Source organism: Canis lupus, chromosome 15 (genome assembly GCF_048164855.1).
Source record: "Canis lupus baileyi chromosome 15, mCanLup2.hap1, whole genome shotgun sequence".
Classification (NCBI taxonomy): domain Eukaryota; kingdom Metazoa; phylum Chordata; class Mammalia; order Carnivora; family Canidae; genus Canis; species Canis lupus.
In genome coordinates this window covers 35,397,411-35,424,235 of record NC_132852.1, presented here as the reverse complement: position 1 = coordinate 35,424,235, position 26,825 = coordinate 35,397,411, and the positions used below count along the sequence as shown (strand labels likewise).

Genomic DNA, 26,825 nt, shown 5'->3' with positions numbered 1-26,825 from the left:
GAAGAATATGCATTCTCTTGGTTTTAAATGTAATGTAGTGGTGCCTGGGTGGCTCAGTCAGTTAAACATCTGACTTCAGCTCAAGGTCATGATCTCAGAGTCCTGGCTGGAGCTCTGCATCAAGCTCCCCACTACTTGTCCCTCTCTTTCTTCTTCTACCCTTCCCTCTGCTCCTACTCATTCTCTTTCCCTCATAAATAAATAAATAAATAATAAATATTCTGTACATTCAAATCCATCTGATCTAATATGTTAAGACCATTGTTTCCTTTTTGAATTTCTGCCTGGTTTTATCACTTCACTTTCAGCATGTGTGCCTCCTTATGTATGAAGTGAGTACACTGTAGGCACTGCAAAGATGTGTCTTATTTTTTATCCATTCAGCCACTCTGTCTTTTGATTGCAGAAGTTAGTCCATTTACGTTTAAAGCAATTATAGAAAGAGATGTGTTTTTTTTATTATCATTCAAGTAAGGTTAACATACAGTATTTTATTAGTTTCAGGTGTACAGTATAATAATTCAACAATTCTATACATTTCTCAGTGCCCTTCATAATAGGTGTATATTTACCTTCTCTGTTTCACCCACTCCACTACCCACCTCCCTACTGACAACCACCAGTTTGTTCTCTGTATTTGAGAGTCAGTCCCTTTTTTCTTTATTCACTGGTTTTGTTTCTTAAATTCTACATGAGTGAAATCACATAGTATTTACACTTCACTAACTTATTTCACTTAGCAATATACCTGAATTATGGTCATGAACTATGGTTTTTATCTTTTCTCTTGTTTAATGGGATATATCACATTGATTTGCAAATATTGAACCACTCTTGCATCTCTGGAATAAATTCCATTTTATCATGATGAATGCCTTTATGTATTGTTGCATTTGGTTTGCTAATATTTTGTTGAGGATTTTTGCATCCATGTTCATCAGAGATATTAGCCTGTAGTTTTCTTTTTCTGTAGTGTATTTATTTGGTTTTGGTTCTAAGGTCATGATAGCCCCCTAGAAGAAATTTGTAAGTTTCCCTTTTTCTGTTCTTTCAAAAAGTTTGATAAAAATAGGTATTAACTCATGTTTAAAGTTTGGTAGAATTCACCTGTGAAGTCAAATATTCCTGGACTTTTATTTTTTTATTACTGAGTCAATTCATTACTAGGAGTTAGCCTGTTCAAATTTTCTATTTCATCCTGATTCAGTTGTGGAAGATTATGTGTTTATAGGAATTTATCCATTTCTTCTAGGTCGTCCAATTTTTAGCATATAATTTTTCATGACCTTCTCTCATAATCTTTCATTTTTCTATGGTGTTGGCTGTTATTTCTTCCTTTATCATTTTACTTGAGTCTTCTTTCTTATAAAAATGGCTAAAGGTTTATCAATTTTGTTGGATCTTTTCAAGGAAGAAGTTCCTGGTTTCATTGATCTATTTGTCTATATTTCACTTATTTCTCCTCTAACATTTATTATACACCTCCTTCTACTGGCTTTAGGTTTTCAATGTTCTTCTTTTTCTAGCTCCTTTATGTGTAAAACTTAGGTTGCTTACTGAAGATTTTTTTTGCTTCTTGAGTAGGCCTGTATTGCTATAGGTTTTCTTGCATCTCAAAGATTCTGAGGTATTTTGTTTTCATTTTGTCTCCATACATTTTTTTCCTTTGATCTTGGTTGACTGTTTATTAGCATGATATTTTAGCCTCCATGTATTTGTACTCTTTCCAGATTTTTTGTGATTGATTTCTAGTTTCATACTATTGTGGTCAGAAAAGACACATGATATGATTTCAATATTTTTTTAATGTATTGAGAATAGTTTTGTGGCTTTACATGTGATATATTCTGGAGAAGGTTCCATGTGCACCTGAATGTGTATTTTACCTTTTTTAGATGGAATGTTTTGAATGTATCTGTTAGATCCAATTAGTACAATGTGTAACTCAAACCACTGTTTCCTTGTTGATTTTATGTCTCAATAATTGGTCTGTTGAAATAAATGAGGCATTAAAGTCCCCTATTTTTATTGTATTACTGTCAATTTCTTCCTTTACGTCTGTCCATATGCGTTATTCTTTATTTAGTATAATTTTCAGCTATTATTTCTACAAGTATCGCAGAAATTTTCTACAACAAAATATTAGCAAACCAAATGCAACAATACATAAAAAATTTTGTCTCCTTTCCTCTCTCTTCTGGGATTCCTATAATTCAAAGGTTATTACATTTGATAATGTTACTGAGTTCCTTTAATCTATTCTCATTTTTTATTATTCTTTTTTCTTTTTCAGTTCAATTTGGTTACTTTCCTTTAGTTTGTCTTCCAGATCACTGATCCTTTCTTCTGCTTCCTCTAATATGACATTGATTCCTTCTAGTGTATTTTTAATTTCAGTTCTTGAGTTCCTCATCTCTGATTATATATTTTCTATCTCTTTATTGAAGGTCTCACTATGAGCTTCCACTATTTATTAAGTCCAGCAGGTATCTTTATGATCATTACTTTGAATTCTTTATCAGGTTTATAGGTTACCTCTGTTTCATTTAGCTCATCTGCTGTGGTTTTGTCCTGTTCTTTCATTTGGGACATATTGCTCTGTTTCCTCATTTTGTCTTCTGTGTTTGTTCCTGTCTATTAGGAAAGTCAGCTATGTCTCCTAATCTTGAAAGTAGTGGCCTTATGAAGAAGCAGTCCTGTGGTGCCCTGCAGCACAACATCTCCTGTTCACCAGAACCAAGCACTTCAAAGGTGTCCCCTGTGTGTACTGTGTGTGCCCCACTGTTGTGGTTCAATCACATTTGCCTTCAGTACAGTTGAATACAATGGCCCACTTGACCTTCTGTCAGCAGGATTTGGTCCTGTGCTATATTAAAGGGCCAATCAACCACAAATAGACATTTTTCCAAAGAAGACATATAGAGGACCAATAGACATATAAAAAGTTGCTCAACGTCACAAATCAAAATTACAATGAGATATCCTCCCCCACCTGTCAGAATGGCTAACATCAACTACACAAGAAACAACAGGAATTGGTGAGGATGTGAAGAAAGAGGAACCCTCTTGCACTGTTGGTGAGAATGTGAACTGGTGCAGCCACTGTGGAAAACAGTATGGAGGTTCCTCAAAAAGGTAAAAATAGGACTACCCTATGATTCAGCAATTGCACTATTTGCCCAAAGAATACAAAAATACTAATTCAAAGGGATACATGTGCCCCAATATTTATAACATTATGTACAACAGGCAAATTATGGAAACAGCTCAAATGTCTACTGAGAGATTAATGGATAAAGAAGTAGTGGTATAAACGTATACAACTGAATATTACTCAGCCATAAAAAAGAATGAAATCTTGCCATTTGCGATGATGATATGGATGGAGCTTGATAACTTTACATTAAGTGAAATAAGTCAATCAGAGAAAGACAAATACCATATGATTTCACTCATATGTGGGATTTGGAAAGCAAAACAAATGAGCATAGGGAAGAAAATGGAGAAGCAAACCAAGAAACAGATTCTTAACTATAGAGAACAAACTGATAGTTATCAGAGGGGAGGTAGGTGAGGGGATGGGTTAAATAGGTGCTGAGGATTGAGGAGTACAATTGTGATGAGCACTGGGTGTTGTATGTAAGTGTTGAATCACTATATGGTACCCCTGAAACTAATGTAACACTGTATGTTAACTGAAACTAAAACTTAACAATAAATAAATAAATAAATAAATAAATAAATAAATAAATAAAACTGACATTAGTTAATCAGACTGGTAAAAATGGAAAGAGAAATGACACTTATTGCTGGCAGAGATGTGGGAAAAATTTTAATCTCACACTTGCAAAGGAAATACTGACATACCAACTTAATAATATGTATATACAGACTTGTTGAAAGATATTGTGGATTATAATTGTTACATAATTTTATATGAGTTCAATTAAAAATATATAGTTATAATTGATCATTAGAAAAGTTGTATTTATTTATTCAACAAATAAACTGGAAAGAAAATGTGACAGAGATGAAACCCACAGATGTAAAGAGACTAAGAGACATATCAAATGAATGCAATGTGTGGACTTTGCATGGATGTTGACTTGAACCAATCAATTGTAATATATAAAATATTTTAGACAATATGAAAAATTTGAACCCTGACTAAACAATGACGACTTTAAGGAATTGCCATTTTTTAGGTGTGATAATTATATTGTGAATATTTTTTAAAGAATCCTTATCTTTCAGAGATAAGTAATTAATAATATGACACATAGGACTTTCTTCAAAATAACTGAGTTTCAGGGGGTGAGAAAAAGAAGAGTTAAGCAGAAGTTGACAATTGTTTTATGGATATGTAAGGTACATAAGGATTCATTATTTTACTTTCTCAGCTTCTGTTATACTTGAAATTTCCCATAACAAAAACTAGAACAAAACAAAAAAAGAAAATTACTACTTAAAAATAATGCAGGAAATTCATTAGGATAAATTTTTTTTAAAGATTTTATTTATTTATTCATGAGAGACAGAGAGAGAGAAAGAGAGAGAGAGAGAGACAGAGAGGCAGAGACACAGCAGAGGGAGAAGCAGGCTCCATGCAGAGAGCCCAACGTGGGACTTGATCCTGGGTCCCCAGGATCAGGCCCTGGGCTGAAGGTGGTGCTAAACCGCTGAGCCACCTGGCTGCCCAGGATAAATTATTTTTAACCTACTTTCCCAAGCCTTTGATCAAAACTTCATAACAAAAATATAAACTCCATATAAACGCCATAAAATAAATCCCATTTTTTAGGTAGTGGTTAAGATTATGGGTTCTAATGTTAAAACCTGTGAGTTCAAACCAGACGATACCACTAAACCGAAGAATCCTGAAATTGTTTTACCTCTAGAAATGTCAATCTCCTCATTAGTAAAAAACTAATAAGCACAGAAATAAATTTTAGCAAGCTTTTTTAAACTGACAACCGTGAAAGAGAATACGAGGCCTGAATGAAGCACATAATGTATCAATAGTCACCAATGAGTAAAAATTCCCTAAATTAAGCTACATCATTATCACAGATCTTTGCTTTCTAAGGATAATGAAACATTATTCTTACATGAATAGATATGCAGTATCATGAGGCCTTACAGTAAGATAGAACTTTTTCCATTCTAAAAATCTATGCAGTACTTCATCTGCCTCACCAACTGTAGAAATCTTATTTTTATCTGACCACAACTCCAACGATGACAGCACAACAGTAACTTTAAATTGGGCAAACATCTAAAAACAAAAGGGATAAACACATGAAAAATTAATCTTTGTTATTTTACAATAACCAAGAAATTAATTCAATGCTTTGACAAATCCACACTCAGTCTGTACAAATGGCTTTCACTCTTTAGAGATGCCAAGTTAATGCAAATTATAATTTCAAAACTCGTATACATTTTTCTAACTAGTATGAAAAGGAAAATACTTACTGAATTTACCAGGCCAACAATTTCAATGACTTTATTTGTTACTATCATGCTATCAGAGCCCAGGTAATCATACTGAAAAACAAAATTAATTTTAAATTTAAATACAATCTGTTATGTATTATGTTTGAGACATGCTTTCCATCCACTCTCAGAACTTTGAGGATGCTTTGGGGTTAGAACAGTTCAAAATAAGATAGTTATTAATAAATTTTAAAAAGAAGCATAAACTGGATCACTCATATATGCTTGTGAAAAGATAAAATCATACACCCACCCTGGAAAGTTTAGCAGCTTCTTTCAAAACAAATATATTTACCATATGACCAAGCAATTGCACACCTGGGCTTTTTGTTTTTTGTTTTTAAGATTTATTTGAGAGAGAGATCATGAGCACAATTAGCGGGCAGGGGCAGAAGGAGAGAGTCTTCAACCCATGAGACCTGAGCCAAATCATAAGACGGACACCTAACTGACTGAGCTACCCAGGAGCCCCACACTCCTGGGCATTTATCCTAAAGAAATAAAAGCTATGCTCACAATAATCTTATTCAAAAATGTTTGTAACAGTTTTATTTCTTTTAGCCCAAAGCTGAAATGTCTTTCAGTGGTTAACTGATTACACACACTGTGGTACAGTCACACCATGGAACACTGATCATTAATAAAAAGGAACTAACTAAACCATTGATATATGAAACAGCTTGGATAAACTTTAAGAAAATTATGCTGAGTATTAAAAAAATCCCCAAAGGATATATACTACAAGATAAATGTATGCAATATTCCTGAAACCAAGGAATGGAGAATAGATTAGTGACTGCCAGAGGTCAAGTACAGGGAAGTAGGGAGAAATGGATGTGACTATAAAGAAATAATGTCAGAAAGTCTTAGAGTGATGGTTCTATTCAGTGTCTTGATTGTGACAATGATTATACAAGGCAACATAGGTGATATTACTGCATGAAACTTCACATACACACACACACACACACATTAACTGCTGAAATCTAAATAAGTTTGTGGAATGTGCCAATGTCAAATTCCGTATCTATAAATCATCTCTCTAAAGTATAGCACCACTCGCATGTTCCACAGGACCCTCAAATTAAATATACCTAAAACTCATCATTCTCCCTCAAAAATCTGGTCCTACTTACCTTTCTACTACTTTAATTAATGGTATTATTACCTATGACCTCCCACATTCATGATACCGTATGTTCCATAAGAACAAAACTTTTTCTGTTGTGTTCACACCTGTATCCTCAATAAGTAGATCATGGCATCTACATGATGCTTAGTAAATTTATTAAGTTAATGAAGAAATCAAATCAATTTAAGTCCTTCTAATTCAACCTCATCAGTAACTTTTATAATTGCTTTTGTTCTATTATTAACTACTATTGATTTATAAATGTTCACCTTGATTACTGGAACAGTCTCTTAAATGCCTCCAATTATCCCATCAGCAATCTAGTCCCTACACTATTACAAAAATGATGATTCTAAAATGAAAACATATCACTCCCCTGTTTAAAATCTTTTTAATGATTCTCAGGGATCCCTGGGTGGCGCAGCGGTTTGGTGCCTGCCTTTGGCCCAGGGTGCGATCCTGGAGACCGGGGATTGAGTCCCACATCGGGCTTCCGGTGCATGGAGCCTGCTTCTCCCTCTGCTTATGTCTCTGCCTCTCTCTCTTTCTCTCTCTGTGACTATCATAAATAAATAAAAAAATTTTAAAAAATTCTTAAAAAAAATAAAAATAAAATCTTTTTAATGATTCTCTATTACCTTCAGGATAAAATCCAAACATAGTATCAGTTTTTCAATTTATCTCTTTCCATTTTCCTTCTTCAACTCTATGTATTAATCACCCAAACTTGCAGTTTTGTTGTTGTTATTTTAAAAAAAACCTTCTCTCATATTTATTGTCTTTGCAAGGAAAAGTTTTTCACCAAGTCTTCCCTGGCCCTACCTTCACCTCATTATCCAAATTAACTAATCCACAAACCATTCCCCAACCATCTCCTTTATCAGGATCTCACACCCCAGGCCATTATTCCCTTGTCCTAAACACCTAAGAGGCAGGTATCAGACAACTAGAGACAACCCCTACATCCCAGAATCCACTGAAATTTTTCAAGCTAGCCAACCCTAAATCTGTTTACTTTGCCTCACCTTTTCTTTTCCACAGAAATCATAATCAGGTCTCCTGCTCATGTTTTCCCCTTGCTCCCTCTGTCTCCTTATCTACTTCCCCATATGGCTTCTGCAGAATGTGCCATATTCTCTCCTCTTGGGAACTGTGCATAACAAACTATCTCTCCAATAGCAATTTCATCTCCTGATCTGTTGGCCCCACCACACATGAATAATAATAAAACACCTACTTACATGCTTTTATACTACCCTAACTAACTAGCCTATACTAACTAGCCTATACTACCCTAACCTACTTTAACATACCCTAAGCTATGTGTTTCCATGCCTTTCTCCACCACTGGACTGTGTTTTTATACTACCATATGCTGCCTTCGAGATAGCACTGAATTCACTAGATTTAAAATTTGTGAAGACATTGAAGACACTTTCACTGTTCCTCTTTATATGCCCAGCATCTAGTAACATAGATGCCACAGTGGGCTCAATGTTTATTTTCTTATATAATATGTAAATATGTATAAAAATATAGAAAAGGATGTTTAATAAATATCACATGGCTGGCAAGCCTGGAAATTTGGACAAGAAGCTTTTAAAACAACTTTCAAAGTTTGTAACATAATTCTGAAAAAAACAAGGATTTTTATAATCTGGAATATTCTCTGGAAATCTAGCTATCATTATTATAAAAATCTTAATTTTCTCTTAAATGTTCCCTTTGTCCTTTTCTCCTATATTCTAATAAACCAAGTATTTTCATATTCTTCTCTAAATCCTACCTGTCTCTGAATCTCATCTCTGGCTTTCCTGACAAGCTCTACAAATAGAAGTGATAATGTGTTTGATTCATATTCTCTGTAGTATTCCATAGGCATGACAATTAAACCCTTATCATCAGAACAAAACCTGGAAAATAGATTTTTACCCCTGTTTTCTGAAGTCTCTGAAATCTAGAGGAAATAAAGCCACACCTGACTAGATGCACTAGAACAGGTGAATCTTTAAAAACTACTTAAGAAAAAAAATCTCAACATAAGCAGTTCTCATACTGTCATCACTTTTGTGCCAATAAATACTTTAGAGGGCAAAACATTCCCTAGGCTACATACTGCTAAAAGCTTAAAGATTTTCATCCAAAACAAATGTCACCATCAAAAATATTGTAGATGGAGAGAGTTCCTATAGATGGGAAGTACAAGCATAAAAATCATTTTGTTCTTCAGGATTTTTATGTAAAGATTTCAAGTAAAACATTTCTGATAGAAATATGTAATTTTGAGTATTTGGTTTTTCAGTTTGCAAAATTTTCCACTGTTCTCCCTATGATATGTAGTAAAAATATTGGAAATTTTAAGTTACTTTCTAGGTAGGGATAATTATGCATTCACACCAAATATGTAAAAGCAAAGAAAAATAAAAATACATACCAAAGCTTTATCCACCACAATATGTATTTCTAAATAAAGAGGAATTAAATCTGGAACAGCTGATTCTGGCTGGGAAAGAGAGAAAGAGCACTTATAAGCATATAAAATTTTCATAAATTATTTATTCTGAACCTTTAAAATTATTTTCCCACTTTATTGAGGTATAACTGACAAAGAAAAATCATATATATTTAAAGTAAAAGATCTGATATTTTGATATACACATGAATTATAAAATAATTGCCATAATCAGGCTAATTAACATATTCACCTCATATAGCTACCATTTTCTTTTTTGTGTGTGCATGATGAGCACACAGAAGATCAACACTCAGCAAATTACAAGTTTACAATACAATTTTGTTAACTATAATCCTAGTATTGTACATCTAATCTCCAAAAGTTACTTACCTTGCATAACTGAAACTTTGTACCATTTGACCAACATTTCCCCATTTCTTGTCCTCAGCTCCTGGCAACTACCATTTTGCTCTTTGCCTCTAGGACTATTTTAGATTCCACATATAAGTGAGATTGTGTAGTATTTGTCTTACTGTGTGTGGCTTATTTCCCTTAGCATAACATCCTCTAGGTTAATCCATGCTGTCATAAATGGGAAGATTTCCTTCTTTTTCAAGGCTGAATATTCCACTGTATAAATATATATATTATATATTGTATTATATTACATTATCTATATAATATATATATATATATATATATACTCTCAAGATACATGAGTAGAGGTATCTCTTCAAGATAATAATTTCATTTCTATGGATATATACCCAAAGGAAAATTTCTGGATCATAGGCAGTTCATTTTTAATTTTTTGAGGATCCTCCATATTCTTTTCCACAGTGGCTACAATAATTTGCATTCCCATTAACAGTGCACAAAAGGTCCCTTTTCTCACAGCCTCACCAACACTTGTTATCTTTTTGGTAATAGCCATCCTAATAGGTGTGAGGTGATATTTCCTTGTGATTTTGATTTGCTTTCCCTTGATGATTAGCGATGTTGAACACCTTTCATACATCTGATGGCCATTGGCCATCTGTATGCCTTCTTTAGAAAAATGCCTATTTGGGTCCTTTGCCATTTTTAAATATCATTGTTTATTCTTGCTATTGAATTGTATGAGTTTCTTATATATACTGAATATTAACCTCTTTTCAGGTACATGAGTTGCAAGAATTTTCTCTCACTCTGCAGGCTGTCTTTTTATTTTATTGACTTTTGCTGTGCAAAGAAAGATTTATTAATTTGATATAGTCATATTTATTTTACTTTTGTTACCTGTGCTTCTGGTGTCATATCTAAAAAATCATTGCCCAGATTAATATCAAAAAGTTCTCCCATGTTCTCTTCCAGGAGTTTTATGGTTTCAGCTTACCTTTTAAATCTTTAATCCATTTTACCACAGCATTTACAGGATATGCTAAGTTGTCTGCTTGTTACCGTCAGTTAACATCAATATATTGTGCTTTAAGCTTCATAGCAATGGACTCAAGTAATAAGAATATTTGTTATATGCTATGTTACTATCATCTATGTAGTTATATTACATACTATAAGTGATAATGTATTACTCATTAGATCTACTGTTTACAGTTTGTGTAAAATAAATAAAACAATAAGCATTATCTAACCATCTCATCTATTTTATCTGCATATCAGAAATAAATTTAACTTCTGCTCTACAAATTATTTAGTGTGGAAGACAGAAAAAATGCTTACATTTTTCACTCCTTCTTATATCAATGTCTTTGCAATATGATTTTGCAGGGCTTCACACCAAAAGATGAATGTATTTTGTCTCATTTCATTATGGGTTGGGCCTTGTAACTTACATTAACCAAAAAATGCAGAGGAAGTTTTGGTAGGCCAGGTCTGAGTCTGGAAAGCTTACACACTGCCATTCCTGCACTTAGAACCCTATTTATACACAATATATATAAGCCTGAGCCGGCCTGGTAGATAATAAGAAACAAGTGGCTTATTTACACCCAAATCCAAGCCAAAACTAAAGAGTACTTCATGAAGAAAGAAACTGCTGAATTTCTGAAAGATAATGCTACTATATTGGAACTTACCTATTACCGTATCCCCACTCCCTGGCTCAGTGGTGGCCATGAGGATGGTGGCCCTGCTTCTGATGTGTCTTGCTAGTATCAAAGGGGGCAATACCAAATTTTTTCTCAAAGAATTATGGTTGTGTGTTTTGAGCTGTCTGGTAGTTCCTGAAGGATTGATTGGCTCAAGGTTTGCCTTTGATTCCTCCATCCTGGAACTTTCACAGAGTTGAAGTGAATACTCAGGTAGTGTTTGTCAAAAGTATCCAAAACCAAGTAACTAGAGGCAGCCCAAGATGGGACAAACAAAAGGCACAATAGAGGCCTGTGAAAGAAGTGACTGAGTGGGAAAAGAGATATTTGTGGGAATAAAGGCTCTTGCATATACCAGGAAATCTAGATTAGCCATACACAGGGCTAGATGCATGCTCAGAAAAGACTTGAAAAGACACTAAGCTTTCTCCTCTGGTTGAATCTTCAGGCACTGGGCAAGAAAGAGTAAAGGCTAAGGCATACTTCTAAATGACAAGGAGAAACATTGGAGAAATGTTAAAACACAAAGGCAATCTGGAAAAAACAAACAGAAGAGTTTGTTGTTACTGCTGTTCTTGTCCTTTTGTTGGCTTCAGGCATTTAAGGAAATCTCTGCCAAATCATTAGCTAACCATGAATGGAAAACAGACCAGAGATAAATCATAGTCTATAATAAATAATAGTTTAGAAAAATCACTAAACAAACAACTACAACCCATAACAAGCAACAGTGATAAATAGTGAAAAGGAGAGAAGTCTGATTTCTAGAGCTACCACTTCATGATATTTAAAATATCCAATTTTCAACAAAAATTATGAAGCATGCAAAGAGACAAGAAAGTATGGTTCACTCAAAGGAAAAAAAGAAATGGAACTGTCTCTTAAGGAAGCCCAAACACTGGATTTACTAGACAAAGATGCTCAAATAGCAAAGGGAAACCATAGACAAAGAACTAAAGAAAACGAGAAGAATGATGCCTCACCAAGTAGAGAATATCAATTAAAATATAGAAATTTTGAAAAAGAGGAAAATCCCAAAGCTTTAAACACAATAACAAATCAATATTCACCAGAAGAATTCAATGGCATGCTTGAATGTTCAGGCAGCAGAATCAGCAAAGGTCAAAGCAAATTGAGGTTATCCAGTCTGAGGAGTAGAATAAAAAAGGAATAAAAAAAACAGAGTCTAAGAGATTTGAGGAACACCATCAAGAATGCCAAATATGCATAATAGGGCTCCCAAGAACAGGAGAAAGAGAAAGGAGCAGAAAGAAAATTTAAAGTGATGGGTGAAAACTCCCCTAATTTGATGAAATACATAAGTCTATACATCCAAGGAGCTCAAAAAAACCTCCAAGTAGGATAAATTCAAAAAGATCCACACCAACACACACAGTAAAAATGTCAAAAGCCACTGTTAAGAGAGAGTTTTGAAAGCAGCAAGATACAAGCAACTCATCATGAACTAATGATCTTCAATAATACTGACAACCAATTTCTCATTAGGAACCATGGGAAGCTAGAAGCAGTGGGATGACATTTAAAATGCTGAAAGAAAAAAGAAAAAAAGAAAATAAATAAATAAAATGCTGAAAGAAAAACTATCAACCAAGAATCCTCTGACAACCAAGAATTCCAAATCTGACAAAACTAATCTTCACAAGTGAAGAGGATATTAAGATATTCCAGTTAAACAAAAACTGAGGAAGTAGTTGCTTAGACATGTTATGAGCTAAATCGTCTCCTTTCAAAATTCATACATTGTAATCCTAACCACCAGTGCCTCAGCATACAACATATTTAGAGATAGGGCCTTTAAAAAGGTAATTAAATCAGGTCATTAGAGCGAGCCTAATATGACTGGTTCTTTATAAGAGGAAATAAGGATAAAAACAGACACAGAGGGAAGGCCATGTGAAGACAGAGAAAAGATGATCATCTACATGCTGAGAGAGGTCTCAGAAGAAACCAAACCTGCAAACGCCTTGATCTCAGACCTCTACCTTCAGAACTACAATAAAATAATTTAGCGTTTAAACCACCTGGTCCATGGTACTGTGTTATGATGGTCCTAGCAAAAAAATACACTACCCTACAAGAAATAACAAAGGCAGTCCTTTAATCCAAAATGAAATTACACTAGACAATAACTCAAAGAAATACAAAGAAATAAAGAACATAGTAAAAGTAACTACTCTGGTAAATACAGGAGCCAATATTACTATATTTTTGGTTTCTAATTCCTCTTTTTCCCCATATGATTAAAAAGCAAATGCACAGAGGATCCCGATCAAGATGAAAAAGTAGGAGGGTCCTGAGCTCAGGTCCCCTCATGGATACAAGGCTGCAACTATACAGAAATTAACTACCTCTGAGAATGACCTGAAGACTAGAGAACAGCTCTTCCATAGCTAAAGTTATAAAGAAAAAGCCACAGCAATAAGGATAGGAGGCGCTAAGACATAGTCTGTTTGAGACTCATATCCCTGGTGCTTCAAACCACAAGCAACAGGTATATCACAGGTCTACACCTCCCTGAAGAGCAAGCGTTCAAGATCCACATTAGGTACTCCCTGCACTTGGAGGCCTGCAGTGGAAAGACAAGCCTTCCTCATATGGCTTTAAAAATCAGCAGGGTTTAATTCAAGGAGTGTAGGAAGGCTATAGGAGACTGAGACTATGCTTTTAAAGAGCCTATGCACATATTCACTCACTCTGAGGCCTAGCACAGAGGCAACTGTTTGAAAAGTACCTGGGACAGGGATCCCTGGGTGGCGCAGCGGTTTGGCGCCTGCCTTTGGCCCAGGGTGCGATCCTGGAGACCTGGGATCGAATCCCACATCGGGCTCCCGGTGCATGGAGCCTGCTTCTCCCTCTGCCTGTGTCTCTGCCTCTCTCTCTCTCTCTGTATGACTATCATAGATAAATTGAAAAAAAAAAAAAAAAAAGTAATTTAAAAAAAAAAAAAAGAAAAGTACCTGGGACATAGATGAAGATTTACTGACTAATATTAGGTGTGTATGTCAGAGTGATAGAGATTTATAAAAACTTTCTCTAAGAACAGAAAAGCTGGTATGAGCTATTTTTCTCACCTTCCATCTATCTAGCTAGCCCAACATTGGTGGGTACCAGTTCTGATACTTTCCATTTACCTAATTAGCATTGCTCACCCCATCCCAGGGTCCCCTTGAGGACTGGCCTTGTCTAATCCATCCACTCTGGCAGGCACTCCTCCAAGATAGTCTTGCTCTATCACATCCAACAGGCATACTACCTGGCCAGGACCAACAGTCCTCAAATTGACTACCAACTTAATACACCTAGTTGGTGGCTTGGTCAGGACAAGGCCCTCCAAAGCAGCTCTTGCCTGACAGGAGGGCAGAGGGCAGCCCTGCCCATCAGTGCAACAGCAACAATTGTGATTTGGTCTTGCAGCCAATAACACCAGGGGCTATCCCTGCCCATCAAACCACCCATAGCAGCTATAACATAGTCACAACAGAAGGGCACACACACCTCAAACAGGGGACATCCCTAGAGTGCTTCATTCCAGTGATGAGGGAAAATTGTGCTCTGTGTCCCATAGGATACCTTCTGTATAAGGCTACACCTTCAGAAAAGGAGCCATAGCTGATCTGCCTGATAATATAGACAGAAACACAGAGTCAGGCAAAATAAGGACACAGAGGAATATGTTCCAATTGAAAGAATAAGACAAACCTGAGAAAGAACTAAGCAAAATGGAGATAAGCAATCTATCTGATAGCATTCAAAGTGATAGTCATAAATCTGATAACTAAACTTGGAGAAAACTGGATGAACACAAAGAACTTTAACAAAGAGATATAAAATATTTAAATAAAAAATAACCAGAGCTGAAGAATACAACATTTGAAAGAAAAATACACTAGAGAAATCAACAACAGATTAGAGGATGCAGAAGAATGAATGGATCAGTGATCCAGAAGACAGGGTAATGGAAAGCTCTCAGGCTGACCAGCAAAAAGAAAAAATAGTGTTAAAAAGAATAATTTAAGGGATTTCTAGGATGATATTAAGCATACTAACATTTTTATTATAGGGGTTTCAGAAGTAGAAGAGAAAAGAAACAGGCAGAATACTTATCTGAAGATATAATAACTGAAAACTTCCCTTATTAGGAGAAGGAAACAGATATTCAGGTTTAAGCAGCACTGAGAAGACCAAACAAGATGAACCCAAGAAGATCAATAGCAAGATAATAATTGAAATGTAAAAAAATAAAAATAGAGAATCTTAAAAGCAGCAAGAGAAAATTAACTAGTTACATACAAGGGAACACCCATAAACGCATCAGATGATCTTTTGGCAGAAACATTTCAGGCCAGAAGGGATTGTCATGATATATCCAAAGTGCTGAATGGAAAAAAACCCTACAAACAAGAACACTTTATCAGCAGGGCTTTCATTAGAATTGAAGGAGAGATAAAGAGTTTCCCAGACAATGGTTAATGAAGTTCATCACACTAAACCAGCCTTACAAGAAATGTCAAAGGGACTTATTTAAGTAGAAAAGAGAAAGTCATTATCTAGAAGTAGGAAAATTATGAAAGTAAAATCTCACTGGTAAAAGTAAACATAAAGTAAAGGTAGTGGATCAAACATTTATAAAGTTAGTATGAAGGTGAAAAGACAAAAGCAGGGGGGGAGGAGCAAGATGGCGGAAGAGTAGGGTCTCCAAATCACCTGTCTCCACCAAACTACCTAGAAAACCTTCAAATTATCCTGAAAATCTATGAATTCCGCCTGAGATTTAAAGAGAGACCAGCCGGAATGCTACAGTGAGAAGAATTCGCGCTTCTATCAAGGTAGGAAGACGGGGAAAAAGAAATAAAGGAACAAAGGCCTCCAAGGGGGAGGGGCCCCGCGAGGAGCCGGGCTGAGGCCGGGGCGAGTGTCCCCAGGACAGGAGAGCCCCGTCCCGGAGGAGCAGGAGCTGCACCGACCTTCCCGGGCGGAAAGGGGCTCGTGGGGAGTGGGAGCAGGAACCAGGAGGGCGAGGATGCCCTCGGGCTCCCGGGGACAGTAACAGCAACTGCGCGCCCAGGAGAGTGCGCCGAGCTCCCTAAGGGCTGCAGCGCGCACGGCGGGACCCGGCGGGACCCGGAGCAGCTGAAGGGGCTCGGGCGGCGGCTCCGCGGAGGGGGCTGCGCGGCCCCGGGAGCAGCTCGGAGGGGCTCGGGCAGAGGAAGAGGCTCCGTGCAGAGGGGGCTGCGCGGTTCCAGGAGCAGCTGAAGGGGCTCGGGCGGCGGCTCCGCGGAGGGGGCTGCGCGGTTCCAGGAGCGGCTGAAGGGGCTCGGGCGGCGGCTCCGCGGAGGGGGCTGCGCGGCCCCGGGAGCAGCTCGGAGGGGCTCGGGCAGAGGAAGAGGCTCCGTGCAGAGGGGGCTGCGCGGTTCCAGGAGCAGCTCGGAGGGGCTTGGGCGGCGGCTCCACGGAGGGGGCTGCGGGGCCCGGGAGCGCGAATCCACCAGCGCAGGCTCCGGAGCACAGGGCGCCGGGACACAGCCCAGGATCCGGCCTCCCCCGGGACAGGCAGAGGCCGGGAGGGCCCAGGACAGCAAGGACGCTCCTGCCCCAGCTGAGCAGATCAGCGGCCCCGCCCCGGAGCCTCCAGGCCCTGCAGACGGAGTTCCTGCCGGAGCTGAATCCAGGTTTCCAGAGCTGCCCCGCCACTGGGGCTGTTCCTCCTGCGGCCTCACGGGGTAAACAACCCCCACTGAGCCCTGCACCAGGCAGGGGCACAGCAGCTCCCCCAACTGCTAACACCTGAAAATCAGCACAACAGGCCCCTCCCCCAGAACACCAGCTAGACGGACAACTTCCAGGAGAAGCCAAGGGACTTAAAGTACACAGAATCAGAAGATACTCCCCGGTGGTTCTTTTTTTGTTTGTTTTTGTTTTTGTTTTTGTTTTTGTTTTATTTTGCTTTTTGATTTGTATCCTTCCCCCATCCCCTTTTTTCTCCTTTCTTTTTCTCTTTTTCTTCCCTTTTTTTTTTTTCGTTTTTTTTTTTTCTTTTTCTTCCCTTTTTTTTCTCTTTCTCTTTTCTTTCCTTCTTTCTCTCCTCTCTTTTTCTCTTTTTCCCAATACAACTTGCTTTTGGCCACTCTGCACTGAGCAAAATGACTAGAAGGAAAACCTCACCTCAAAAGAAAGAATCAGAAACAGTCCTCTCTCCCACAGAGTTACAAAATCTGGATTACAATTCAATGTCAGAAAGCCAATTCAGAAGCACTATTATACAGCTACTGGTGGCTCTAGAAAAAAGTATAAAGGACTCAAGAGACTTCATGACTGCAGAATTTAGAGCTAATCAGACAGAAATTAAAAATCAATTGAATGAGATGCAATCCAAACTAGAAGTCCTAACGACGAGGGTTAACGAGGTGGAAGAACGAGTGAGTGACCTAGAAGACAAGTTGATAGCAAAGAGGAAAACTGAGGAAAAAAGAGACAAACAATTAAAAGACCATGAAGATAGATTAAGGGAAATAAACGACAGCCTGAGAAAGAAAAACCTACGTTTAATTGGGGTTCCCGAGGGCGCCGAAAGGGCCAGAGGGCCAGAATATGTATTTGAACAAATTCTAGCTGAAAACTTTCCTAATCTGGGAAGGGAAACAGGCATTCAGATCCAGGAAATAGAGAGATCCCCCCCTAAAATCAATAAAAACCATTCAACACCTCGACATTTAATTGTGAAGCTTGCAAATTCCAAAGATAAAGAGAAGATCCTTAAAGCAGCAAGAGACAAGAAATCCCTGACTTTTATGGGGAGGAGTATTAGGGTAACAGCAGACCTCTCCACAGAGACCTGGCAGGCCAGAAAGGGCTGGCAGGATATATTCAGGGTCCTAAATGAGAAGAACATGCAACCAAGAATACTTTATCCAGCAAGGCTCTCATTCAAAATGGAAGGAGAGATAAAGAGCTTCCAACACAGGCAGCAACTAAAAGAATATGTGACCACCAAACCAGCTCTGCAAGAAATTTTAAGGGGGCCTCTTAAAATTCCCCTTTAAGAAGAAGTTCAGTGGAACAGTCCACAAATACAAAGACTGAATAGTTATCATGATGACACTAAACTCATATCTCTCAATAGTAACTCTGAATGTGAACGGGCTTAATGACCCCATCAAAAGGCGCAGGGTTTCAGACTGGATAAAAAAGCAGGACCCATCTATTTGCTGTCTACAAGAGACTCATTTTAGACAGAAGGACACCTACAGCCTGAAAATAAAAGGTTGGAGAACCATTTACCATTCGAATGGTCCTCAAAAGAAAGCAGGGGTAGCCATCCTTATATCAGATAAACTAAAATTTACCCCAAAGACTGTAGTGAGAGATGAAGAGGGACACTATATCATACTTAAAGGATCTATTCAACAAGAGGACTTAACAATCCTCAATATATATGCTCCGAATGTGGGAGCTGCCAAATATATAAATCAATTATTAACCAAAGTGAAGAAATACTTAGATAATAATACACTTATACTTGGTGACTTCAATCTAGCTCTTTCTATACTCGATAGGTCTTCTAAGCAAAACATCTCCAAAGAAACGAGAGCTTTAAATGATACACTGGACCAGATGGATTTCACAGATATCTACAGAACTTTACATCCAAATTCAACTGAATACACATTCTTCTCAAGCGCACATGGAACTTTCTCCAGAATAGACCACATATTGGGTCACAAATCGGGTCTGAACCGATACCAAAAGATTGGGATTGTCCCCTGCATATTCTCGGACCATAATGCCTTGAAATTAGAACTAAATCACAACAAGAAGTTTGGAAGGACCTCAAACACATGGAGGTTAAGGACCATCCTGCTAAAAGATAAAAGGGTCAACCAAGAAATTAAGGAAGAATTAAAAAGATTCATGGAAACTAATGAGAATGAAGATACAACCGTTCAAAATCTTTGGGATGCAGCAAAAGCAGTCCTAAGGGGGAAATACATCGCAATACAAGCATCCATTCAAAAACTGGAAAGAACTCAAATACAAAAGCTAACCTTACACATAAAGGAGCTAGAGAAAAAACAGCAAATAGATCCTACACCCAAGAGAAGAAGGGAGTTAATAAAGATTCGAGCAGAACTCAACGAAATCGAGACCAGAAGAACTGTGGAACAGATCAACAGAACCAGGAGTTGGTTCTTTGAAAGAATTAATAAGATAGATAAACCATTAGCCAGCCTTATTAAAAAGAAGAGAGAGAAGACTCAAATTAATAAAATCATGAATGAGAAAGGAGAGATCACTACCAACACCAAGGAAATACAAACGATTTTAAAAACATATTATGAACAGCTATACGCCAATAAATTAGGCAATCTAGAAGAAATGGATGCATTCCTGGAAAGCCACAAACTACCAAAACTGGAACAGGAAGAAATAGAAAACCTGAACAGGCCAATAACCAGGGAGGAAATTGAAGCAGTCATCAAAAACCTCCCAAGACACAAGAGTCCAGGGCCAGATGGCTTCCCAGGAGAATTTTATCAAACGTTTAAAGAAGAAATCATACCTATTCTCCTAAAGCTGTTTGGAAAGATAGAAAGAGATGGAGTACTTCCAAATTCGTTCTATGAAGCCAGCATCACCTTAATTCCAAAGCCAGACAAAGACCCCGCCAAAAAGGAGAATTACAGACCAATATCCCTGATGAACATGGATGCAAAAATTCTCAACAAGATACTGGCCAATAGGATCCAACAGTACATTAAGAAAATTATTCACCATGACCAAGTAGGATTTATCCCTGGGACACAAGGCTGGTTCAACACCCGTAAAACAATCAATGTGATTCATCATATCAGCAAGAGAAAAACCAAGAACCATATGATCCTCTCATTAGATGCAGAGAAAGCATTTGACAAAATACAGCATCCATTCCTGATCAAAACTCTTCAGAGTGTAGGGATAGAGGGAACATTCCTCGACATCTTAAAAGCCATCTATGAAAAGCCCACAGCAAATATCATTCTCAATGGGGAAGCACTGGGAGCCTTTCCCCTAAGATCAGGAACAAGACAGGGATGTCCACTCTCACCACTGCTATTCAACATAGTACTGGAAGTCCTAGCCTCAGCAATCAGACAACAAAAAGACATTAAAGGCATTCAAATTGGCAAAGAAGAAGTCAAACTCTCCCTCTTCGCCGATGACATGATACTCTACATAGAAAACCCAAAAGTCTCCACCCCAAGATTGCTAGAACTCATACAGCAATTCGGTAGCGTGGCAGGATACAAAATCAATGCCCAGAAGTCAGTGGCATTTCTATACACTAACAATGAGACTGAAGAAAGAGAAATTAAGGAGTCAATCCCATTTACAATTGCACCCAAAAGCATAAGATACCTAGGAATAAACCTAACCAAAGATGTAAAGGATCTATACCCTCAAAACTATAGAACACTTCTGAAAGAAATTGAGGAAGACACAAAGAGATGGAAAAATATTCCATGCTCATGGATTGGCAGAATTAATATTGTGAAAATGTCAATGTTACCCAGGGCAATATACACGTTTAATGCAATCCATATCAAAATACCATGGACTTTCTTCAGAGAGTTAGAACAAATTATTTTAAGATTTGTGTGGAATCAGAAAAGACCCCGAATAGCCAGGGGAATTTTAAAAAAGAAAACCATATCTGGGGGCATCACAATGCCAGATTTCAGGTTGTATTACAAAGCTGTGGTCATCAAGACAGTGTGGTACTGGCACAAAAACAGACACATAGATCAGTGGAACAGAATAGAGAATCCAGAAGTGGACCCTGAACTTTATGGGCAACTAATATTCGATAAAGGAGGAAAGACTATCCATTGGAAGAAAGACAGTCTCTTCAATAAATGGTGCTGGGAAAATTGGACATCCACATGCAGAAGAATGAAACTAGACCACTCTCTTTCACCATACACAAAGATAAACTCAAAATGGATGAAAGATCTAAATGTGAGACAAGATTCCATCAAAATCCTAGAGAAGAACACAGGCAACACCCTTTTTGAACTCGGCCATAGTAACTTCTTGCAAGATACATCCACGAAGGCAAAAGAAACAAAAGCAAAAATGAACTATTGGGACTTCATCAAGATAAGAAGCTTTTGCACAGCAAAGGATACAGTCAACAAAACTCAAAGACAACCTACAGAATGGGAGAAGATATTTGCAAATGACATATCAGATAAAGGGCTAGTTTCCAAGATCTATAAAGAACTTATTAAACTCAACACCAAAGAAACAAACAATCCAATCATGAAATGGGCAAAAGACATGAACAGAAATCTCACAGAGGAAGACATAGACATGGCCAACATGCATATGAGAAAATGCTCTGCATCACTTGCCATCAGGGAAATACAAATCAAAACTACAATGAGATACCACCTCACACCAGTGAGAATGGGGAAAATTAACAAGGCAGAAAACAACAAATGTTGGAGAGGATGCGGAGAAAAGGGAACCCTCTTACACTGTTGGTGGGAATGTGAACTGGTGCAGCCACTCTGGAAAACTGTGTGGAGGTTCCTCAAACAGTTAAAAATAGACCTGCCCTACGACCCAGCAATTGCACTGTTGGGGATTTACCCCAAAGATACAAATGCAATGAAACGCCGGGACACCTGCACCCCGATGTTTCTAGCAGCAATGGCCACGATAGCCAAACTGTGGAAGGAGCCTCGGTGTCCAACGAAAGATGAATGGATAAAGAAGATGTGGTTTATGTATACAATGGAATATTACTCAGCTATTAGAAATGACAAATACCCACCATTTGCTTCAACGTGGATGGAACTGGAGGGTATTATGCTGAGTGAAGTAAGTCAGTCGGAGAAGGACAAACATTATATGTTCTCATTCATTTGGGGAATATAAATAATAGTGAAAGGGAAAAGAAGGGAAGGGGGAAGAAATGTGTGGGAAATATCAGAAAGGGAGACAGAACGTAAAGACTGCTAACTCTGGGAAACGAACTAGGGGTGGCAGAAGGGGAGGAGGGCGGGGGGTGGGAGTGAATGGGTGACGGGCACTGGGTGTTATTCTGTATGTTAGTAAATTGAACACCAATAAAAAAAAATCACATTAAAAATAAATAAATAAATAAATAAAAAATAAAATTAAAAAAAAAAAAAAGAAAAGACAAAAGCAAAAAAAAATCAACTATATCTACAATACTTAGCTAAGCAAAAATAAGAGATGAAAATATGAAATCAAATACATAGAACATGGAGTGGAAATAAAAATGTAGTGCTTAATGTATTCAAAATAAAGAGATCATTAACTTTAGAAAGCTGGCTATATACATATGTTATATATGAACCTCATGGTAATCACACACCAAAAATCTATAATAGATACACAATAAAATAAAGACAAAAGAATCTATGCATAACACAAAAAAGTCATCAAATCACAAAGGCAGGAGAGCAAGAGAAGAAGAAACAAAGAGGAACTAAAAAATCAATCAGAAAGCAATTAACAAAGTGGCAGTAAGTAACTATCTACCAATAATAACCTTATATGTAAGTGGACTAAATGCTTCAATCAAAAGACATAGGGTAAGGGAATGGATTAAAAAAAATAAGACCTGGGCAGCTCTGGTGGCCCAGTGGTTTAGCAGCACTTCAGCCCAGGGTGTGATCCTAGAGACCAAGGATTAAGTCCCACATCGGCCTCCCTGCACAGAGCCTGTTTCTCCCTCTACCTGTCTCTCTTTCTCTCTCTCTGTCATGAATAAATAAATAAAATGTTTTTTTAAAAAAAGACCATATAAACTGCCCATAAAACACTCACCTGAGGCCTAAGGATAGATACAGATGGAAAGTGAAACAATGGAAAAAGATATTCCATATAAAAGAAAAAATTTTTTTAAAAAGCTAGGGTAGTAATACTTATATTTGACAAAACAGACTTTAAAACATAGACTGCAAACAAAAGACAAAAAAAGCACTACATAATGAAAAAAGGGATCAATCAATAACAATCATAAATATCTATGTACCTGACACAGGAGCACCTAAGTACATAAAGCAAACATTAACAGACATAAAAGGAAAAATTCATGGGGTGCCTGGGTGGCTCCACTGGTTAAGCATTTAACTCTTCATTTCCTCTTAGGTCATGATCTCAGGATCATGAGATCAAGTCCCACATCAGGCTCCACACTCAGTGTGGAGTCTGGGATTTTCTCTCCCTCTGCCCCTCCCTCCATTCACACAATAAATTAATTAACTAATAAATAAATAAGTTTTTAAAAAGGAGAAATTGACAGTATTACAATAATAGTTTGGAAACTTAACACCCCACTTACATCAATGGTTAGATCAACATCAATGATTAGATCATCCAGACAGAAAATCAATAGGGAAACATTAACCTTAAACATATTAGATCAGATGGACTTCATAAATATATATAGCACATTGCATCCCAAAAGAACAGAATACATATTCTTTTCAAGTGCATGTGGAACATTCTCCAAGATATATCACATGTTAGGCCACAAAAACAAGTTTCAAAAAATTCAACACTGGATTCACATCATGCATCTTTTCCACACACAACAGTATGAAACTAGAAGACATTCATAAGGAAAAACTGGAAAAAAATCCACAAACATAGAGGCTAAACATGTTACTGAACAAACAATGGGTCAGTAAAGAAATCAAGGAGAAAATGAAAATACTTGGAGACAAAAGAAAATGAAAATATAATGTTCTAAAATCTATGGAATGCATAAAAACAGTTCTACAAAGAAAGATTATAGATACACAGGCCTGCCTCAAGAAACAAGAAAAATCTCAAATACACAATTTAACTTTATGCCTAAAGAAATCAGGAAAAAAAGACAAATGAAGCCAAAAGTTAGTAGGACTTAAACAATAAACATCAGAATGGAAATAAAACCACAAAAGACTCCAAATAGCCAAAGGAGTTGAAAAAGAAAACTAAAGCTGGAAGCATTAAAATTCGAGACTTCAAGCTGTATTACAAAGCTGTATTCATCAATACAGTACAGTGTTGGCATAAATATAGACAGAAAAATCAAAGGAACAGAAGAGAGAAGCAGAAATTTAACCTGAACTCTATGGTCAATTCAACTTCAAAGAACCAGGAAAGAATATCCAGCAGAAAAGAAAAGAGACAGTCTCTTCAACAAATGGTGCTGGAAAACTGGACAGCCACATACAGAAAAATAAAACTAAACCACTTTCTTATACTCTGCATAAAAATAAATTCAAAATAGATGAAAGACCTAAATGTGAGACAGAAATCCATCAAAATCCTAGAGGAGAACACAGGCAGAAACCTCTTTGACCTCGGCCACAGCAACTTCTTGCAAAATACATCTATGAAGGCAAGGGAAACAAAAGCAAAGAAACTATTGGAACTTCATCAGGATAAAAAGGTTTTGCGAAAACTGAATTCAGAAGATGGCGGAAGAGTAGGGTCTCCAAATCACCTGTCTCCACCAAATTACCTAGAAAACCTTCAAATTATCCTGAAAATCTATGAATTCGGCCTGAGAATTAAAGAGAGAACACCTGGAATGCTACAGTGAGAAGAGTTCGCGCTTCTATCAAGGTAGGAAGACGGGAAAAAAGAAATAAAGAAACAAAGGCATCCAAGGGGGAGGGGCCCCGCGAGGAGCCGGGCTGAGGCCGGGGCGAGTGTCCCCAGGACAGGAGAGCCCCGTCCCGGAGAAGCAGGAGCTGCACCGACCTTCCCCGGCGGAAAGGGGCCCGCGGGGAGTTGGAGCAGGACCCAGAAGGTAGGGGATGCCCTCGGGCTCCCCGGGACAGTAACAGAGCAACTGCGCGCCCAGGAGAGTGCGCCGAGCTCCCTAAGGGCTGCAGCGCGCACGGCGGGACCCGGCGGGACCCGGAGCAGCTCGTAGGGGCTCGGGCGGCGGCTCCGCGGGGCTCGGGCGGCGGCTCCGCGGAGGGGGCTGCGCGGCCCCGGAAGCAGCTCGGAGGGGCTCGGGCAGAGGAAGAGGCTCCGTGCGGAGGGGGCTGCACGGTTCCAGGAGCAGCTCGGAGAGGCTCGGGCGGCGGCTCCGCGGAGGGGGTTGCGCGGCCCTGGAGCGCGAATCCAACAGCGCAGGCTCCGGAGCACAGGGCGCCGGGACACAGCCCAGGATCTGGCCTCCCCCCGGGACAGGCAGAGGCCGGGAGGGCCCAGGACAGCAAGGACGCTCCTGCCCCAGCTGAGCAGATCAGCGGCCCCGCCCCGGAGCCTCCAGGCCCTGCAGACGGAGAGCTCTGGAGTTCCTGCGGGGGCTGACTCCAGGGCTCCAGAGCTGGCCCCGCCACTAGGGCTGTTGCTCCTGGGGCCTCACCGGGTAAACAACCCCCACAGAGCCCTGCACCAGGCGGGGGCACAGCAGCTCCCCCAACTGCTAACAACTGAAAATCAGCACAGCAGGACCCTCCCCCAGAAGACCAGCTAGACTGACTGACAACTTCCAGGGGAAGCCAAGGGACTTAAAGTACACAGAATCAGAAGATACTCCCCCGTGGTTCTTTTTTTTTTGCTTTTTGATTTGTTTCCTTCCCCCACCCCCCTTTTTTCTCCTTTCTTTCTTTTTCTCTTTTTCTTCTTTTTTTTGTTTTTTTCTTTCTTCCCCTTTTTTTTCTCTTGCTCTTTTCTTTCCTTCTTTCTCTCCTCTCTTTTTCTCCTTTTCCCAATACAATTTGCTTTTGGCCACTCTGCACTGAGCAAAATGACTAGAAGGAAAACCTCACCTCAAAAGAAAGAATCAGAAACAGTCCTCTCTCCCACAGAGTTACAAAATCTGGATTACAATTCAATGTCAGAAAGCCAATTCAGAAGCACTATTATACAGCTACTGGTGGCTCTAGAAAAAAGCATAAAGGACTCAAGAGACTTCATGACTGCAGAATTTAGAGCTAATCAGGCAGAAATTAAAAATCAATTGAATGAGATGCAATCCAAACTAGAAGTCCTAACGACGAGGGTTAACGAGGTGGAAGAACGAGTGAGTGACATAGAAGACAAGTTGATAGCAAAGAGGGAAACTGAGGAAAAAAGAGGCAAACAATTAAAAGACCATGAAGATAGATTAAGGGAAATAAACGACAGCCTGAGGAAGAAAAACCTACGTTTAATTGGTGTTCCCGAGGGTGCCGAAAGGGCCAGAGGGCCAGAATATGTATTTGAACAAATTCTAGCTGAAAACTTTCCTAATCTGGGAAGGGAAACAGGCATTCAGATCCAGGAAATAGAGAGATCCCCCCCTAAAATCAATAAAAACCGTTCAACACCTCGACATTTAATAGTGAAGCTTGCAAATTCCAAAGATAAAGAGAAGATCCTTAAGGCAGCAAGAGACAAGAAATCCCTGACTTTTATGGGGAGGAGTATTAGGGTAACAGCAGGCCTCTCCACAGAGACCTGGCAGGCCAGAAAGGGCTGGCAGGATATATTCAGGGTCCTAAATGAGAAGAACATGCAACCAAGAATACTTTATCCAGCAAGGCTCTCATTCAAAATGTAAGGAGAGATAAAGAGCTTCCAAGACAGGCAGCAACTAAAAGAATATGTGACCTCCAAACCAGCTCTGCAAGAAATT

The 26,825-nt window shown here is 38.5% G+C and overlaps 1 protein-coding gene across 12 annotated transcripts in view; it reads right to left on the bottom strand.

Annotated features, from left to right (window-relative positions):
* The window catches only part of ADAM32 (ADAM metallopeptidase domain 32), a 188,978-nt gene that overhangs the window by 132,778 nt on the left and 29,375 nt on the right, over positions 1 to 26,825 (bottom strand). For all 12 annotated transcript variants that reach the window (XR_012007696.1, XR_012007693.1, XR_012007695.1 and 9 more), the window contains 3 exons: positions 9,063 to 9,131; positions 5,476 to 5,547; positions 5,109 to 5,275 (listed from right to left, as the gene is read on the bottom strand). Coding sequence is in view for 8 of the 12 variants with exons in the window: in XM_072776543.1 (XP_072632644.1) it covers positions 5,109 to 5,275; positions 5,476 to 5,547; positions 9,063 to 9,131 (308 nt within the window). In the remaining 4 variants the exon portion in view is untranslated. The remainder of the gene's footprint in view (positions 1 to 5,108; positions 5,276 to 5,475; positions 5,548 to 9,062; positions 9,132 to 26,825) is intronic.